Source organism: Brassica rapa, chromosome A02 (genome assembly GCF_000309985.2).
Source record: "Brassica rapa cultivar Chiifu-401-42 chromosome A02, CAAS_Brap_v3.01, whole genome shotgun sequence".
NCBI classification, from domain to species: Eukaryota; Viridiplantae; Streptophyta; class Magnoliopsida; order Brassicales; family Brassicaceae; genus Brassica; species Brassica rapa.
This window is the reverse complement of record NC_024796.2, coordinates 2426833-2442804: the sequence shown is the minus strand read 5'-3', so window position 1 is coordinate 2442804 and position 15972 is coordinate 2426833. Positions and strand designations below refer to the sequence as shown.

The following is a 15972-nucleotide window of genomic DNA, read 5'->3' as shown; positions in this document are numbered from 1 at the left end:
TGATACCTGAAACATGCATGAGCTGGATTCCTCCCACCAAATTAGTTTTGATTTTGAGATCAACAACATTAATAAGTGGGCCATAATAGTTTTGTTGGGCTTTGCTTTAGGATATGTAGAGTAGGCCTAATAAGATTCAACTGAGACAAGTAAGTCTTTATTGGAAGACATGAGGCAGAGTCTCCAACACTAATCCTCAAATCTACACTAATGTCAATTATCTACTTTTTAGCAACTCATGTGAAGTACTTACTTAACAGATGCCTAGAAATAGCTAAAGCGTCCCCTTTTGCCTTAACCGGATAAACCTCTGATGAACTCTGCTGCCATTTATGTGACATTATTATCCATTCTCTTCTCCATCTCTCTATCTCAAGTTTCTTCTCATCCTCTAAGCTTTTCAACAGTTCATCGAAATACAATGTCGCTCGTGGTAAGTAGTAGTCTTCAAGTAACCCACTCCAGAACTTGTTTGCTGATTATGATAATGAACACATAAGATAAACAGTTTTGTAAAAAAAAAGCTCAATCTACTTTAAAAAAAGATCCATTTCTTACCATAATCATGAAGCATGCTTTGGTTCACACCTTTCGAGTCATACCACATGGTCACTTGCGTTCTAGCATTCCACTCATACTGTTTCCTTTCATCACTGTTTCTGGCCAACTTCTTTGCACTCTCAACCCATGTCCCTAGAAGGAAGTTATCATCCGAAGCTAGCAACACGTCGATGTCCTTAATAAGCTCAAGAAATTTCTCACTCAATCGTCTTAAGCTTTCGATATCTTTCCTTACAAAAGCAGTCACTGCGTCCATGTACACCTTGTTTGCTAGCTTCGATAAAACTTGACGCGTCAAATCAACCATGTCGTACCTGCTAGCAAAAACACATGAGAATCTGTAACCAGATACTCTATTTTCTAGTTACTCCTCCTAGTCCTACCTATATGTTAAGCTCCCAAACAGATCATCTCCAGCTTCCAGGAAAAGCCTGAGAGCTTTGATCACCTCCTTTGTGGAATACCATAAATGCGCCTTAGGCAGATCAGATGAATTATCTTCAAACAAGAACCTTCGTTTTGTTTCGTATGTGTCTGTGGAGATCATGTATGTATCTGTTCCATGGAGAGAAGAACTAGATGGATCCCAGTCAGGTAGCTTGACTATGAAGTCTGTGTTATGATCCTATAACAGAGAATTTAAAAGCAAATACATTAACTAATTAAGGAGAGATGATGCAGCAGTGTGACCAAAATAAACCATACCGCAACTCCATCAGTGCAATTGTAGACAGTGTGGTAGAGAATCTCCCAAGCGGCATCGACTTTATCATTTTGTTTCATGTATCTTCTGCGTGCGTAGCTCTTCAGCCATTTCTATATAACCAAATATTAAAAGTTAATAGAGCAAACACGTTCAAGTGTAGTAGCAAGAGTGTATTTTGTACCTGTACATCAACTTTCTCATCTCTAAATGCCATTTCAGACATTAGCTCGTAAACCACTGGGTTGTGCTCTATTCCTTCCATGCACATTCCTACTCCGACCTATCAGAAACACTGTTAAGTTCATTCATTGCAAGTCCCAAAGTGTGAATGTACTCTTGAGAATACCATGGTTGAGTTTTCGCTGACACGAGCATCAACAGGTCCTGAAGAAATTGAGTCAAGATTACCATACATTTCAATGTTGCCTCCAAAGTTGTGAAGCATGCACCTGAAACTCATCCGATTTTCAATTAAAAACAAATAAGACTCTACAAGTACCAGCATGATAGAGAGGATATACTACCAGATATAAGGAGTTCCATAAAATTGTGCGGACGTGTTCCATATCGGTTTGACATCAGCAAATAGATCAAGAACTATCATTTTTCCAAAGGGAACAGAATGTAAGAGCGCCTGCAGAACGCAAGCAAAGGAGGGTGTGAGTGTGATATTGAAATAATAAAAAGTCATTTCTAAAAATAATTCAACAGACTCTATCAGCATTTAATCATTAAAAGTTTACTTTCATCTGTGGTGGCTTCCAGAACTCTGAGTCAGAACTGAAAAGCCAACCCTGCAGAAAGGTGTGTCTCAAGTAAGGAAGCATTATAAAGATCATGGCATGAACACCACTGCTTGTATCAGAATATACCACTTGAGGGTAAAAATAGAAAAGAGTGGTCATACTTGCATTAACCATACAGCATTCTTGTTTCCTTTGGACATAGCTTTGTACACTGCAGCTCCTAGTGAAGATATATACTCAGGTTCACTTGTGGGAGGAGTATTCTCATTGAATGTATCACTGCATTAAACACAAGTGGTTAACATCTAAGCCATTTAAGATTAGTATAATCACCCTTCCATATAAAAAGAGTTGATTTGTGGTTAAATCACCAATACTCACCTGGCTCCAAAAACAAAATTAAAAGTTGCAAGAAATCATTTGCCTATTTCAGGTGCAAGTTGAAGAAAATTACCAGTTATAAATGTTAGTAATCTCTCCATATTCTGAGACAAAAAGAAAAACAAGATACTATTAAAGGCATATATGCACATATAGTTATATCAAGAAGACTGTGATCAGGTGGGATCTTTGATTAGTATGTGCCTAAATTGCTAAGATTATGGAAACAGAAGTAGCATCAGGGTTACCTTCAGTTTGTTGTTTAATAAAAGCTTCTCCAATGTCAATGAAGAGAGGATCAGAAGGATTCAGAAGGTAAGTGCAGCACCAGCGAGAATCACCGTCCACAGTGTTCCTGAGAAGAAAATGAAACACAAACACCGTATAAATGATATGTTTATGTGAAGAATAAACAGTATCCACTACGTGTAGTGACTTACCAGTCATCAAGGCGAGTTATATTTGCCGCAGGGTATATCTTTCTCAAAGCTGATGGAACATTTCCAGAGAATGATGGAAGTACTAGAAGAGCAGAAAAACAATAAGATGCCATGAGAAACAATCTATTGAGAGATTTTGAGTATCTGAGAACAAAAGAAAGTGATTGTTCCTTTGACCTGGAGTCATGCCAAGCTCTAGCATCCTAGAAAGTATCTGCTTCTGCAAATTCAACTGATCACTTAGCCAGTTTCTTGATAATGGACCACCCCACCTGTGATGTAGTTAGACATCATCAGAGATAGGAGCCTGAAAAATATCAGAGATGAAGGTTATTTACGCGTGAAGATTCCCCATGCGAGCCCAAGCGAGAAACGCTGGTCCACCAAAGTAATCATCTAGATCTTCTTTGCTGATATTAAACCTCTAAACAAGATTAATATATAACTTAGTTAGTGCATACAACAAGAAGTGGAATAACAACATTTTTTTACCTTGAAAACCTTTAGCCAAATAGCTTCTTGGCCAGTGAATGCTAGAGGCAAGTTAACACCTTGCAATGCCATCCAGTCAATCTCTCTCTCCCATCTCTCCCATCCCCACCAAACATATGAATCTGTAAAAAAAATAAAAATAGTTCATTATATAAATCACTGACTCATGAGGGGAGTTTAGAATCTAGTAAGTGTATATGTGATGTCTTACAGCTAGATGTGACAACGTTTTGGTAATAGTTCCAAGGGACAGGACGGCGAATCAAGATGCGTTTAGAATATTCTAAACGAGGTAGATGTCCAGGGAGTGGAACAGAAGCAATCTGGATGCCACCGGTCTTGTCCCAAGAAACATGAGCGTTACATTTATACTTCAAATACCAATGGAGACCAGAAGCAATCTCAACTCCAGTTGTGCCTTTGATCCTGAAAACACACAAAGTGTTAAAAACACACAAACTCAATCTGATCACTTAAACCAGATGTTACTTACACAATCTCAGGCCCATTTCCTCTAGGTCCATCATGGTTTTCAATTATAAAGCAGCTGCTACCACCACAAACATCCTAGTGAAACAAAAAAATACTATTTAAGTACTGTAGAAAACAGAGAAAAACAGAGGAAAACAGAGTGTAAGGAGAAGAAAAGGAAGAACCTTTGAGATAATTGAGAACTCAAAGCTGTGAGAATGGGTGGGAATAAGTCTCTGGAGTAAACCCTTTGCTGCTGATTCTTGTACTGATGAAGTTGGTCGCAGGGAGTCCAGACGGTGAAGCAGAGGGTTGATAGCAGGATGTTGTAGTGACAGAGACTGAGAGTGGATAGAAAGAATCAACAGAACCAATAAAGCGAATTTGATGGGAGGCATGGTGAGTTTGATGGTGTGCTCGTCACTAACGAGGGAGTGACGGTGATAAGAGTAGATATGCAGATGCCATAGCCAAGTGATCACCATGTGAAAAATGAACACATTAAACCGGTTTATAGAACATTAAACCGGCTCTGTTTCTAGTACTGTAGAATCAACCTGAAAACAGAGAAAAAAGGACGAACCTTCGAGTTTTCGGTTCGGATTTTCGGTTTGGGTCAGTTCAGACTATTCGGTATTTGAGTTATTCGAATTAGAGTGTTTCTGATCCGTTCAGACATTTTTTGGATTAAACCGTTTGGGAAATATGGTTCAAGTCGGGTTTTAATTTTTTCATAAAACGTGAAGTTAAACCGAATTAGAAATAGTTGAGGTTTATTTCGAATCTAAAGAGAAAAAATGGAAATACCTAAAAATCCAAGTTAAATTCGGAAAACTTAAAAAATATTCGGATAATTCGTTTCTTTGTAGATATTTTTTTATTGTATAAGATTATGAGGCAGTCTTTGAAGCTGCCTTAGGTCTTTATGATCTGAACCTTGCAGCTATCGTGGCACTCAATTCCCACCGTGATCCAAAAGAATTTATACCTTATCTTCAGGAGCTGGAAACAATGCCTGAACCGCTGATGCATTTTCAACATTGACATTAAACTGCAACGTTTTGATAGTGCTCTTAAGAACATTGTATCAGCAGGGGATGGCTACTTTCCTGACTGCATGAACTTAACGAAGAAACAAGTAGTTGTAGAGGCTTGGGCAGATCATCTCACTGATGAAAAACGTTTCGAGGATGCAGCTACTACGTGCTTATGTTACTATAAATCTGTTCTTATGAAGATTGATCAGTTTCATTTGATGAGCAGAAATGTAATAATGAATCATATTGGCTTGAAAGTGCAGTGCGGGTGAGGAGATGGCTTATGAGATCATACATTTTTTTGTCAGCCATCTAATATTTCATAATATAACATTGTTAACCCACAGATTCTACTTTCCCTAGCTAACTTACTAGCTACTACATTAGCAGCCCTAGGAATCTTAAGGAAGTTGAAATAAAAATCGTTCTTGGCTTCATATGGTTATAGACTATAAAAAGAAGAGAACCATATGTATGGACATACCACCATAAGCTTAATTTCTTTTTCATTTCAACAATATATAGATCATTATTATGATACTGCGAAAGGAAAGCACTTTGGTTTATTGCCATTTTTGTATTTTCCTAAATTACATTACATATTTAAGTTTGTTTCCATAGGTGCACTAGTTTTCTTACATGACTCTCCTCATTTCATTTGGATGCATCTCTATTTCAGTGTATTTTTCTATAAGTAAGTTTTTTTCTTATATTTAAAAACCTACCTAACTTCTATATATATCTCTCATGTGGCCACCCAAAAAGTAATTCCTCTTTTTAATTGCCATGTATCGTTTTGTTTTGTTTTGGTTGTCATCACTGGTGGACCAGAATATCAGCCATCAAATTTTCATCAGAATGGTCAAGCTCTCTTCTCATATTCGACCTACGAAAACACCTTGTGGATCATAAGCTGCAGGTGCCCGACCACTTCAGTCTCGAGATATACCAAACTTACATTCTTCATTGTTTGTTAATTTGATAGGTTTGTAACTTTGTATTATTTCAAAATAGTTTATTTGCATACTAATATAATTTAGTTATGAATAATTTAATACTATATTATAAAGCTTTGCATTGTGTGAATCAGATAACCAATATTCCTTAAACAATATTCAAAAACCATATTTTATTTGCATTGTTACTTTTCCCATAGCTTTCATGCAAAATTTTACCGTAAATACTCTAAAAACTCGCAAGAACTTTTAAAAGCATCGTGTTGCAGTGGTTTCCGTTAACAGTTCTATCTATGAGTCGAGTTGATGTTGATGATTAGAAACCATGTAATGTCGCCATACTTTTGCTGGTAAATAATGGTGTCTTTTGCGTAACATATTTGTTTTTTCTTTTCCATACCGTATTATCAAGTGGTCTCGCTTTTTAGTTTTGTGACGTATAATGATCTGATCTCATTAGTACTACTAGGCTGATGCTTTTACATGGCTCTACGTTAGGTCCCTGCTACTTATCAAGGTTGTTATGTTATTTTATAATCGAATAAAAATCCATCGGAAGCTGTTGATAAAGTGGTATGAGACTTATATAGTGGCATTCCTTATATAGATCGGTTTAGACGATCAATAAAATTTTGTAGCAACAAAAATATAATAATAAGGTCATATGAAACTGCCAAGTTAATTAAAGTGAATGTATGAGAGTTAGTACCCAACCAATTAAGAAATGTTTACCTCTTAAAACACGAGTTTAGTGCTCTTTGGCCTTCCTGTTTATTTAGGCAGATATGTTGATTCCTTGCACTTAAAAACAAATGCTAATGAAACATATGAAGACGTTATGAGGCTTCAAACAAAATTCATATATACATACACGCATAGATATAACTTTCTTATTGTCCTTATAACAAACCAAAACATAGCTCTTTTCTAAACCCCATTAGAAAGGTTTTTTATGCAGAGAAGCTGCAAACAAAAAAAAAATGAAGTTTCAGAAAGCAAGGCCATTCATAGCCATTGTTTTCATTCAGTTTTTGTATGCACTGATGTCTATAGTAGCGAAACTAGCTTTGAACCAAGGTATGAGCCCTCACGTCTTGGTTGCTTACCGTATGGCAGTTGCTGCTGCTCTCATTACTCCTTTCGCCCTCATCCTTGAAAGGTATTTTCTTCTCCTTCTGGTTCAAGGTCTGTAAAACAAAAAAAACATACACTATGAAGCTAAATAAACTCTTGTGTCTTGTGCAGGAACTCAAGACCAAGGCTAACTTTCAAAATCTTATTTCAAATATCCATCCTGAGTTTATTTGAGTAAGACTGTTACATCATGTCTATTTCACCACAATGGTAGACACCGACTCCTATGTGTTTAAATGAAAAATATATGTAGGCCTGTGGTGGAGCAAAACCTGTACTACTCAGGGATGAAACTTACTACTGCAACATTCACATCAGCTTTGTGCAATGCACTTCCTGCAATAACATTTATAATGGCCTGCATTTTCAAGTAACTCTCTCTATCTTTGCAAATGCATATACTACTGTATTACTGAACCTTTTTTTTTTACTGGGTTTCTATTGAAAGGCTGGAGAAAGTGAATATCAAAAGGCGTCACAGCCAGGCAAAGCTGGCGGGAACCATGGTGGCTATTGGAGGAGCAATGCTCATGACGTTCGTGAAAGGGAATGTCATTGAGTTGCCTTGGACAAGCAAGTCAAGGAGCTATAATGGGCAGTCACATGTTATGAATACTCCAAAGCAGGAAGATACAGGAAAAGGATCAATCATGCTTGTAGCAAGCTGCTTCACCTGGTCATGTTACATCATTTTACAGGTAGAATCCATTCCCTATTCTCAGAACTTTCTATAGCCAAATTCACATGACCTTATTCTCAAATAAATCAATCAAGTCATGGAGAGGTAAGTAAGGTAAGGTAACAGAGAAACTTCTGTTCTTTTTTTTGCAGGCAAACATTCTGAACTCATATCAAGCTGAACTCTCGCTAACAGCACTAATGTGCTGTATGGGGATGCTGGAGGCTACTGTTATGGCATTGATATTGGAAAGGAACAACATGTCTGCCTGGAAAATCCACCCGGACATGAGGCTATTAGCTTCTATATACGGGGTACTACAAGTGCTATCGTTCCTAAAATTTATTGTAAAACCCTTTGTGTGTGTGTGTGTGTGTGTGTGTTTACTGAGATAAGTTTTGTTTACTATCACACAGGGACTTGTCTCAGGGTTATCATACTATATCACCGGATGGGCATCAAAAGAGAGAGGACCTGTGTTTGTTAGCGCATTTAACCCGCTAAGCATGGTTATTGTTGCTATTCTCAGCTCCTTCATTTTCTTGGAAAAGATGTACATTGGAAGGTAATAAAATGCCTTGATTCAAGACTAGATCTAAAGTTAGATATTTGATTTTCACTAAATGGGTCTTCCTGAATTTGTAGGGTTGTTGGATCAGTTGTCATTGTCATTGGAATATATTTGGTACTATGGGGTAAAAGCAAGGAGAAGGTAGGGGATCTTCTACCAAAAGCTGGATGTGCAGGGACTGTGGTAAAATTTGACGAACAGAAGATCCCAACGCTTGATAATAACCAAGTAGTACACAAAAGCGACAAGATAATGATCCCCAAGGCACCAACTAAGTCTCAAGAATCGGTCTGAGACTCTAAGATGCCGATTTTAGTTCCAGTATCTCTATATTATTGCAGAAGATTTTTGATTAGTCTTAAATAGTTTGGTGTGTCAGAATAAGCGTCTTAAATTTTGGAGTGCTAGCAGAAGTTTAGATACTTCAGTAAGGGAACTAGACTCATCAGACAAGGGTATCATAGCAGTTCATGGTTCTGATTCATTATTAGAAGCTATAGTTACAGAGAACAAGAATGTAAAGCCTACCAGTTGATAGTTCTTCTTGTCAAGATGCCAAAGTGACAACATCCTTCCCATAGATCCGCTGAAGCTCAAGGCTGGCAACTTGATATGAAGCTGAAAACATACGAAAGTAGAAACATCATTTCAGCTGGATAACCTACAAGGATTGGCTTTTTGTATCTTGTTTTGTAATAAATTAAAATGTCTATGATGCAATATTTATTACCTTTCCAGGTGTTGAAGTTCTTATGGTTGATAACAGATCCTGTTACATTTTGAATAGCATCGAACAACTTCTCCTGAGGTGTGTTCTTCAGCTCTTGAACAACGCCATAAATGGTCTTTCCGTTCTCAAAGTATATGTGGTTATTTGGGTGCTTTGTCTTGCAATTAGCATGCTGCTCGAACTCATAAGCATTCAGAACCTGTTGCACAGTTCAGTTGGAAAATTAACAGATGACACGCAATTGTGAATCACTTAAACTATTCGTATCACGTTGCTTACTTTATTAAGGTTACAGTCGCCACAACCACATAGGTACCCAGTCCCCTTTATAACTCCTTTGAGATTTTTCTGCCAGATAACGTTTCAGCACACAGAATAGTAAAAGGTGAGAGGCTCCTTCTCAGCAAAGGTAAAAGAACATACTGACCTCACGTGACCACGAGTAGTACTTCACAGTAACCCCATCAAGCACTCCTGTTGACAGAAAGGACTTAACATTTGAAGGAAATGTGTTTGTAGAACCCTTCTTAGCTGTCTTTGAGTCCTTACTTTTGGGCACGAGCAAGGTATCAACTCCAGGACAAGCATAGGGTGGGCTTCTAAATTCGAAAGACATGTTTTCCTCTGCTTCCGTATGAAGCAGAACTTTAGGGGCATGGTTGAAGTTCTCAAAACTGTTGATAACATGAACTGGTGAACTCTGATAATCTCCGAAAGATATGGTCTTGCTTCTATCCGCGTGACTAACTTGATCATTGTTCTGGTCTGCTCTCCCTTGGCTTGAGACCATAAATGCCATCTCATTGCCTTCCGTGTATAGAGACTGACTCATCAATGCAAAGTTTTCTACTCCTTTCTCAAATGGTTGAAACGTTGAGAAGACATTTTCATCTCCTTTGTCATAACTGAAGTTTCCATCAGGCAATGGGCCTGGCAAGATGAAGCTCTTGTCAATATTACTGCAGGTTTGGCCATAGGAGAGCGTGCTATCACATGAAGGACCCATTCCAAATGATCTTGATGTTCCTTCACCATAAAACTGAACCATGGATTCGGGTATGTCTCCAGATTCACACACTTCATTGACTCTAACCTTTCTAATGGCGTCAAGATCAAATGAGCTACCATGAACCACCGGAAAACCAATTGATTGCTCCTCAATATGTTGACTGTCTGCAGAAGAAATATTTCTGCCAAGGAGATGTGCTGAATGCTGCGCATTAGCAGGATCAAATAAGCAATCAGTCAACTGTCTAGGCACAAGAGAACTCTCCCAGGCAGATAAACTCATATGCGGAGTTGAGAAACCATCAATCTCTACCACCTGCCTCTTGCTACTGAACACTTCAGACCCGGACTCTTCTGTCAGCCACTGATGACTCCTCTTTAACTCCATTCTAGAAGAACCAGAACATGGAACCTCCTCAATATCCTGTCTGCCACGATCTTTTTCCATTCTCAGTCACAACCAGCCAGAGAGAGAATAAAAAAAATAATATCAATAACAACATTGCATTGTACAAAAGAACAGAATCATATTGCCACAGAGATAAAGACTCAATGACAGAACATTACACAAATGAGAACAGGTTAGGCATAAATGATAAAAACAAACTCCTTTGAGATGCCCACACATATATATTATAGAGATATCGAAACTCTGAGCATAGCCTAATCGAAAAGTTGTTCTTGAGAATGCAAAGAACAGAAAAGGTATGATTTTTTTTTACTCAGAGCCCTAAAGAACATGAAAGCCTCTGGCTTTTACCTTGCATCACTGGAAACTAGATCACAGAGCTCTTCTTAAGAGTTCATATAGTCTCTTAAGTAGCTCCAACGCGATTTGTGAGATTGATCGCCGGCGAAGTCAAAACCCAGAATCCAACAGGAGAGTCCCAAGATCGGAGCTTTTTGATATAAAAGAGACGAAACTTTCAATTGTGGATTAAAAGGAGTGAGATTGTTGAGGTTTAAGGAAAAGTGAAGAAGGAAGGATCATCAAGAGACACTCAAAAGTCTATAAAGATCAAATTTTGCGATCCCATACACTTCATTTAGCTCTGATTGGTTACAGATTTAACATTGATGATGTAAAGACTTTAAGTTGATTCATCATGATGATGATGATGTAAGTGAAAACTATCTGACGCGTTGTTGGTTAACTATCATCAATCTGGGCCAGTATCGAATGTTGTCTTGAGAGAAACAGTGTTCCATAAGCTTGTCGGAAGGACTTTATGATAACACCTTTTAAGTAACATATGATCAGTGATGGAAGTAGTCCAAAAACATTTAATGGCACTCATCCTTTTGACATAAGAATAAGACTATGTATAAGAATCAAACAAGCCTATAAATAGAAACTAGTTTTCATTCAGTTTCCTCCAACCCCAGCTGCAAAAATGGGTCTTTCTTTCTCTACCTGCCTTTCTTTGCCATTTTAGGATTCTTGCACATCCTAATACTAAGAGGCGTCACTTCCACCAGTTCATCCTCTTCAATGTATTCAATGCAGTCGTCCAGACTATAAGTCAAGGGAGTGTCAAGCACCACTGTAATCAAAATGATTAGTCAGCAGAGGAGATAAGATTTGAGAGAGACTTGCACAAGTCTTTAAGGTTATATGACAATACCTGTAACATCTTTGTTGGATCGTATGTTTGTGGCTGCTTTCTTCTTGCAGATGTTAAGCCCCAAGTCACCAGGTCTCTGATGGATCCCAACTATCTGACCTTTGTATACATCCACACCTGCACCTACAAACATTTGCCCTCTCTCTTGCGAACTCGCCAGCGCATACGACGTTGATGTCCCATCTTCAAACGCAACCTGAAAAGGCACATGTGTCAATCAAAAGTTCTCCTTCCTAAAAAACTATCTCAGCTTCCTAACTCACCAGTGAGCCTAGATCACTATTAGAATTTGTATTAAAAGAAAAATTTACTATTAGAATTTTAAAAATTTATTTAAAATCCACTATTATTAAAATTTAAATTTTATAAAATATTCTAAAATCCATTTTTATTGAAAATATTTTAAGTCGTAGAGTTTTAAAGTTTTCAAGTGATTTTAGAGTGTTTTGTAAAGTTTTTTAGCTTAAAATTAAAATTAAAATTCATGGTTTTAGATGATATTCTGGAGTGGTTTAACAAAAATCACATTAAACTCTCTAGTTCATTGAAATTATCTAAGACCTCATTAAATATTAAATCACATCAAATTTTAGATTGAATACACCCCCACCCCCACCCCCCACCCAAATATATATTAATGTTTATGAAAATGTTAGGCGGTAATTAAGCGTTTTGTTTAAGTTTAGTGATTAGGCAGATTATTCATAGAATAAACATGGGTTAAACGTTAACGAATTATTTATTTATTTACTATATATAATATATTTTTATTTTAGAGTGTAACTAATTATAAAATGTTTCAATGAAAAATAAAAAATAGATACAAAAGTAAATAAATAAAAACATATGGTCTTTCTTTTATATTTTTTCTTGATTAACAGATTTACATCAAATTATATCTTTACACCGATATATACCACTTTGAACCGATTTAGAATGGTTAAACCGAATTGAACTACTTAAACCAGACTTTAAGAAAATTATATCGGCTATGGTGGATTTTCCGCCTAGGCGGCGTCTATGTTCAGTTACAATTCTGGAAACCGGTTAATATCCAAAAAAAAAATTGTTGGATCGTATGTTTGTGGCTGCTTTCTTCTTGCAGATGTTAAGCCCCAAGTCACCAGGTCTCTGATGGATCCCAACTATCTGACCTTTGTATACATCCACACCTGCACCTACAAACATTTGCCCTCTCTCTTGCGAACTCGCCAGCGCATACGACGTTGATGTCCCATCTTCAAACGCAACCTGAAAAGACAAAATGCCACATGTGTCACACATAAGTTCTCATTCCTAAAAACTATCTCAAACTCCATAACTCACCAGCGAACCAAGATCACGGGTGCTGATATCTCCAGCCCAAGGTCCATAACTGTCAAACACGGTGTTGAGGATGGCTGTCCCACGAGAAGCTGTTAAGATTGCATTCCTCAGTCCGAGTAGTCCACGTGTTGGGATCTTGTACCGCAGAAAAACTGTTCCTTCCGACCTGTCATGTCTCACAGGATTCACACCTCTCTCTCATAAAAGGGATGGAGAGAAACAACAATACATACCCAACACCTTGCATATCAAACATCTGTCCACGTCTTCTCCCAAGTAGTTCAACGACAGGACCCATGTGGTTCTCTGGTACTTCGACAGTTGCTACCTCAAACGGCTCCAGCAATTTATCGTTGACCCTTTTGTTGATAACTTTCGGTGGTCCTACCATGAATTCATATCCCTCTCTTCTCCTGCAACATTATTATATGTTTCAGCTACTTTTCAATATCACATATGAAAGGAGTGGTGGTTAGTGAATGTACTTACATGTTTTCTATCAGGATGGTAATGTGTAATGTGCCTCGCCCGCTGATAATGAATGTGTCTGCTGTCTCACCATCTTCCACTTTCATAGCTAGATTTCTTTCAAGTTCACGGTTTAGACGGTCTCGTAAGTTCCTGCTCGTTACATACTTCCCCTACAGAAAAAGGAATATATAATTCAAATGTGGCACATGGCAGTGGCACTGATCCAACCTCCTTCTTAAACTCTTTATGCATGCATTCATGGAAAATGAGAAAGATAGACTAATAACAGCCATATGATTACACATACCTCACGACCAGAGAAAGGAGAGGTGTTTACAGAGAAGGACATTTTCACAGTTGGCTCTTCTACTTTGATTGTAGGTAGAGGCTTCCCATGTACTTTATCAGCAATAGTCTCACCAATCTGCAAATATAAGTGCAGCATATAATTATCCAGCAGCATTACAACAGTGTCTCACATTTGGCATCTAATTAAACATGAATATACGTGTACCTGAATGTCATCTATGCCACATACAGCGCAAATATCTCCAGCTTCCACTGTATCAGCAGGTACTCTGTAGAATTTCTCATAGACAAAGAGCTCACTCACTCTTGCAAATCTACAGGAATCTTCAGAAGTGCACACCTGTAAAGTTACAATAAACCATCTGTTTTACAAGGTGGAAAGACTTGAGAAAAATGACTAGCTTAAGGTGATAGTTCATTGTAATGAGCCCCACATCATTTCTGTCCAATAACAAAGAATCAGCTGAAGAAGATTTATTAAATTCTTACCCTGACATCCATTCCTTTGCGCAGTGCCCCTGCGTGTAGCCTCCCAATAGCAATACGTCCTTTGTGCTCATCATATTCAATATTTGTGGCCTGGAAAGAAAAAAACAAGTTTCATACAATTCATCTACTCAGCTCAACTAGTTTTCCATTTGGATTTGAAGCTTGGTTTAGAGCAAGTGAATGATTTTAGTTGGTAAGAGACAAGTATTTGATGTGTTCAGTTTAGCCAATGAGATGAAAGGGTAAAAATGCATTGGCACTGCTGGAAACAAACACATAAAAGTCACAATAACTCACAAGCATCTGAAGTGCACCATCTTTTTCAATATTGGGCCCAGGCACACATCTAATGATAGCCTCGAACAGTGGTCCCAGGTCTTCTGAAAGGTCATCCGGAGTAAGCCCCGCCTTTCCTTTGATCCCACTGGCATATATCGCTTGAAAATCACACTACACACCACACACACGCACCAAACAAACACTAACGTTAGTGTCATGTAATTTAAGAGACAAGACCAAAATTAACAATACCTGTTCATCAGTAGCATTGAGTTCAATAAAGAGCTCAAAAGTGGAATTGACAACAAACTCAGGACGAGCAGAAGGCCTGTCAATCTTGTTCACGACCACCACAACTGCATGTCCAAACTCAAGAGCCTTCTTCAAAACAAACCTTGTCTGTGGCATTGGTCCCTCAACAGAATCCACCTAAGAAACAAGGAGAAGAAAAATGAGATACACAGAGCTGAAAGTTAACTGTATAGTAATGAGATAAAGCATAAAAAAAATTACCACAAGAAGCACACCGTCAACCATGTTCAAGACACGCTCCACTTCACCACCAAAGTCAGAGTGGCCAGGAGTATCAATGATATTCACTTTTGTGTTTTTGTAAGTGATGGACGTGTTTTTGCTAAGGATAGTGATTCCTCTTTCACGCTCAAGGTCGTTAGAGTCCATGATCCTCTCTTGCATCACTTGGTTGTCTCTGAATACCTTAGCTTGCCTAAGCATAGAATCAACCAAAGTAGTTTTGCCATGATCAACATGAGCTACAATTGCTATGTTCCTCACGTCATCCCTCCTCACCAACGTCTTCTTCTTCTTCACCTCTATCACCAATCAAAAGATAGAATTTAACTGCTTGAAACTCTACTGATCATACTAGAGACATAAGAAAGCTTTGTCCTTTAAGTTTAACAATCTCACAATCAATCATTATCTTATCTTTTTCAATTCAAAGTGACAAACTTTAAGCGCGAAAACACTAAAACTACCGGAGGATGGTTCAGCGGTTGATGGAGAGACAGAGCAAGTGATGGGACGGTGAAGCGGACGGCGCCGGGGAGTAAACCGGAGAGCTCCTCCTGGTTTAAGGGCGGAAGCGAAGGTTAAGCCGAGCACTTGTTGTTGCTTGTGGAGCAGAGGAGAAGCTTGCCTCCTCAAAACCGCTGGAGAAGCGGAAGAGGTGGTCAAGCTCAGCTCCATTGAGAGTAAATGGATTTTATTTGGTTGGAGAGGAGGAGGAGGAGGAGAAGAAGCTGTTTGCTCCTTTTATTCCTTTAGGAGGAGGATTAGGAAGCCGCTTTTCGTTAAGACAACGATTTGGTGTGGAGTAGATGGAACAGGTTAAGCCACGTCTGACTCTTCCACTTATCTTTGTGTATTTTTCAGTAAGTGATGTAGGCTTTGGTCATATTAACAAATAACCGAAACCGAATCAGAACCAAATTTGAATCCGAATATAAACTAATGTTCACAGATGTCCGAACAGTTCCTATATTACTAGAATGAAAATCGAATCAAAGCCGAATAAAACATCGAATTAGTTTTTAAATAT

At 38.1% G+C, this 15972-nt stretch overlaps 4 protein-coding genes across 8 annotated transcripts; 1 reads left to right on the top strand and 3 right to left on the bottom strand.

The window, feature by feature from the left end:
• Nucleotides 1-27: 27 nt before the first annotated feature.
• Nucleotides 28-4410, bottom strand: LOC103850890 (alpha-N-acetylglucosaminidase). 2 transcript variants are annotated; one of them, XM_018656138.2, is made up of 18 exons: nt 3983-4410; nt 3820-3893; nt 3538-3752; nt 3327-3448; nt 3173-3258; nt 3012-3106; nt 2835-2916; nt 2643-2749; nt 2468-2498; nt 2175-2292; nt 2011-2061; nt 1792-1901; nt 1614-1716; nt 1455-1547; nt 1267-1377; nt 945-1186; nt 559-875; nt 28-475 (listed from the first exon to the last, which is right to left on the bottom strand). In XM_018656138.2, exons 1-18 carry the CDS (start codon nt 4280-4282, stop codon nt 237-239), a joined length of 2496 nt encoding a protein of 831 aa, XP_018511654.1. In that variant the 5' UTR covers nt 4283-4410; the 3' UTR covers nt 28-236. The 2 variants fall into 2 exon arrangements, with proteins under 2 accessions (XP_018511654.1, XP_009125936.1); XM_009127688.3 differs by having other exon boundaries at nt 1449-1547; nt 3983-4405.
• Nucleotides 4411-6631: 2221 nt separating this feature from the next.
• On the bottom strand, nt 6632-10912 carry LOC103850888. Of its 2 annotated transcripts, XM_009127683.3 has the most exons (6): nt 10673-10912; nt 9332-10350; nt 9184-9252; nt 8905-9103; nt 8703-8792; nt 6632-6977 (listed from the first exon to the last, which is right to left on the bottom strand). In XM_009127683.3, the coding sequence occupies exons 1-5, from the start codon at nt 10677-10679 to the stop codon at nt 8722-8724; spliced, it is 1365 nt and encodes a 454-aa protein (XP_009125931.1). In that variant the 5' UTR covers nt 10680-10912; the 3' UTR covers nt 6632-6977; nt 8703-8721. The 2 variants fall into 2 exon arrangements, with proteins under 2 accessions (XP_009125931.1, XP_033139765.1); XM_033283874.1 differs by lacking the exon at nt 10673-10912 and having other exon boundaries at nt 9332-10666.
• LOC103850887 (WAT1-related protein At5g13670) lies at nt 6713-8923 on the top strand. 2 transcript variants are annotated; one of them, XM_009127682.3, is made up of 7 exons: nt 6713-6949; nt 7036-7098; nt 7178-7294; nt 7373-7622; nt 7756-7917; nt 8020-8168; nt 8249-8923. In XM_009127682.3, the coding sequence occupies exons 1-7, from the start codon at nt 6771-6773 to the stop codon at nt 8466-8468; spliced, it is 1140 nt and encodes a 379-aa protein (XP_009125930.1). In that variant the 5' UTR covers nt 6713-6770; the 3' UTR covers nt 8469-8923. The 2 variants fall into 2 exon arrangements, with proteins under 2 accessions (XP_009125930.1, XP_033139767.1); XM_033283876.1 differs by lacking the exon at nt 7036-7098 and having other exon boundaries at nt 6744-6949.
• A 201-nt stretch (nt 10913-11113) lies between the features above and the next one.
• LOC103850889 (putative elongation factor TypA-like SVR3, chloroplastic) lies at nt 11114-15734 on the bottom strand. 2 transcript variants are annotated; one of them, XM_033283861.1, is made up of 12 exons: nt 15410-15734; nt 14925-15244; nt 14664-14840; nt 14430-14582; nt 14133-14222; nt 13849-13983; nt 13642-13758; nt 13353-13504; nt 13097-13276; nt 12864-13029; nt 11538-11733; nt 11114-11456 (listed from the first exon to the last, which is right to left on the bottom strand). In XM_033283861.1, exons 1-12 carry the CDS (start codon nt 15618-15620, stop codon nt 11323-11325), a joined length of 2031 nt encoding a protein of 676 aa, XP_033139752.1. In that variant the 5' UTR covers nt 15621-15734; the 3' UTR covers nt 11114-11322. The 2 variants fall into 2 exon arrangements, with proteins under 2 accessions (XP_033139752.1, XP_033139751.1); XM_033283860.1 differs by lacking the exons at nt 11114-11456; nt 11538-11733 and adding an exon at nt 12478-12788 and having other exon boundaries at nt 15410-15731.
• Between the last annotated feature and the right edge of the window lie 238 nt (nt 15735-15972).

What these genes read in the sequence shown, in the direction of transcription:
- LOC103850889 (XM_033283861.1), bottom strand. Translation starts at nt 15,620, where the DNA reads ATGGAGCTGAGCTTGACCACCTCTTCCGCTTCTCCAGCGGTTTTGAGG. An exon ending in AACCGCTGAACCATCCTCCG is followed by an intron (nt 15,245 to 15,409) that starts GTAGTTTTAGTG and finishes GATTGGTGATAG; the next exon opens with AGGTGAAGAAGAAGAAGACG. An exon ending in GCAAAGGAATGGATGTCAGG is followed by an intron (nt 13,984 to 14,132) that starts GTAAGAATTTAA and finishes GTAACTTTACAG; the next exon opens with GTGTGCACTTCTGAAGATTC.
- LOC103850887 (XM_009127682.3), top strand. Translation starts at nt 6,771, where the DNA reads ATGAAGTTTCAGAAAGCAAGGCCATTCATAGCCATTGTTTTCATTCAG. An exon ending in CATGTTACATCATTTTACAG is followed by an intron (nt 7,623 to 7,755) that starts GTAGAATCCATT and finishes TTTTTTTTGCAG; the next exon opens with GCAAACATTCTGAACTCATA. An exon ending in TATTAGCTTCTATATACGGG is followed by an intron (nt 7,918 to 8,019) that starts GTACTACAAGTG and finishes ACTATCACACAG; the next exon opens with GGACTTGTCTCAGGGTTATC.
- LOC103850888 (XM_033283874.1), bottom strand. Translation starts at nt 10,360, where the DNA reads ATGGAAAAAGATCGTGGCAGACAGGATATTGAGGAGGTTCCATGTTCT. An exon ending in ACTACTCGTGGTCACGTGAG is followed by an intron (nt 9,253 to 9,331) that starts GTCAGTATGTTC and finishes GTTATCTGGCAG; the next exon opens with AAAAATCTCAAAGGAGTTAT. An exon ending in GCGACTGTAACCTTAATAAA is followed by an intron (nt 9,104 to 9,183) that starts GTAAGCAACGTG and finishes ACTGTGCAACAG; the next exon opens with GTTCTGAATGCTTATGAGTT.
- LOC103850890 (XM_009127688.3), bottom strand. Translation starts at nt 4,282, where the DNA reads ATGGTGATCACTTGGCTATGGCATCTGCATATCTACTCTTATCACCGT. An exon ending in TATTAAACAACAAACTGAAG is followed by an intron (nt 2,499 to 2,642) that starts GTAACCCTGATG and finishes TTTTTGTCTCAG; the next exon opens with AATATGGAGAGATTACTAAC. An exon ending in TTTGGGAGCTTAACATATAG is followed by an intron (nt 876 to 944) that starts GTAGGACTAGGA and finishes TTTTGCTAGCAG; the next exon opens with GTACGACATGGTTGATTTGA.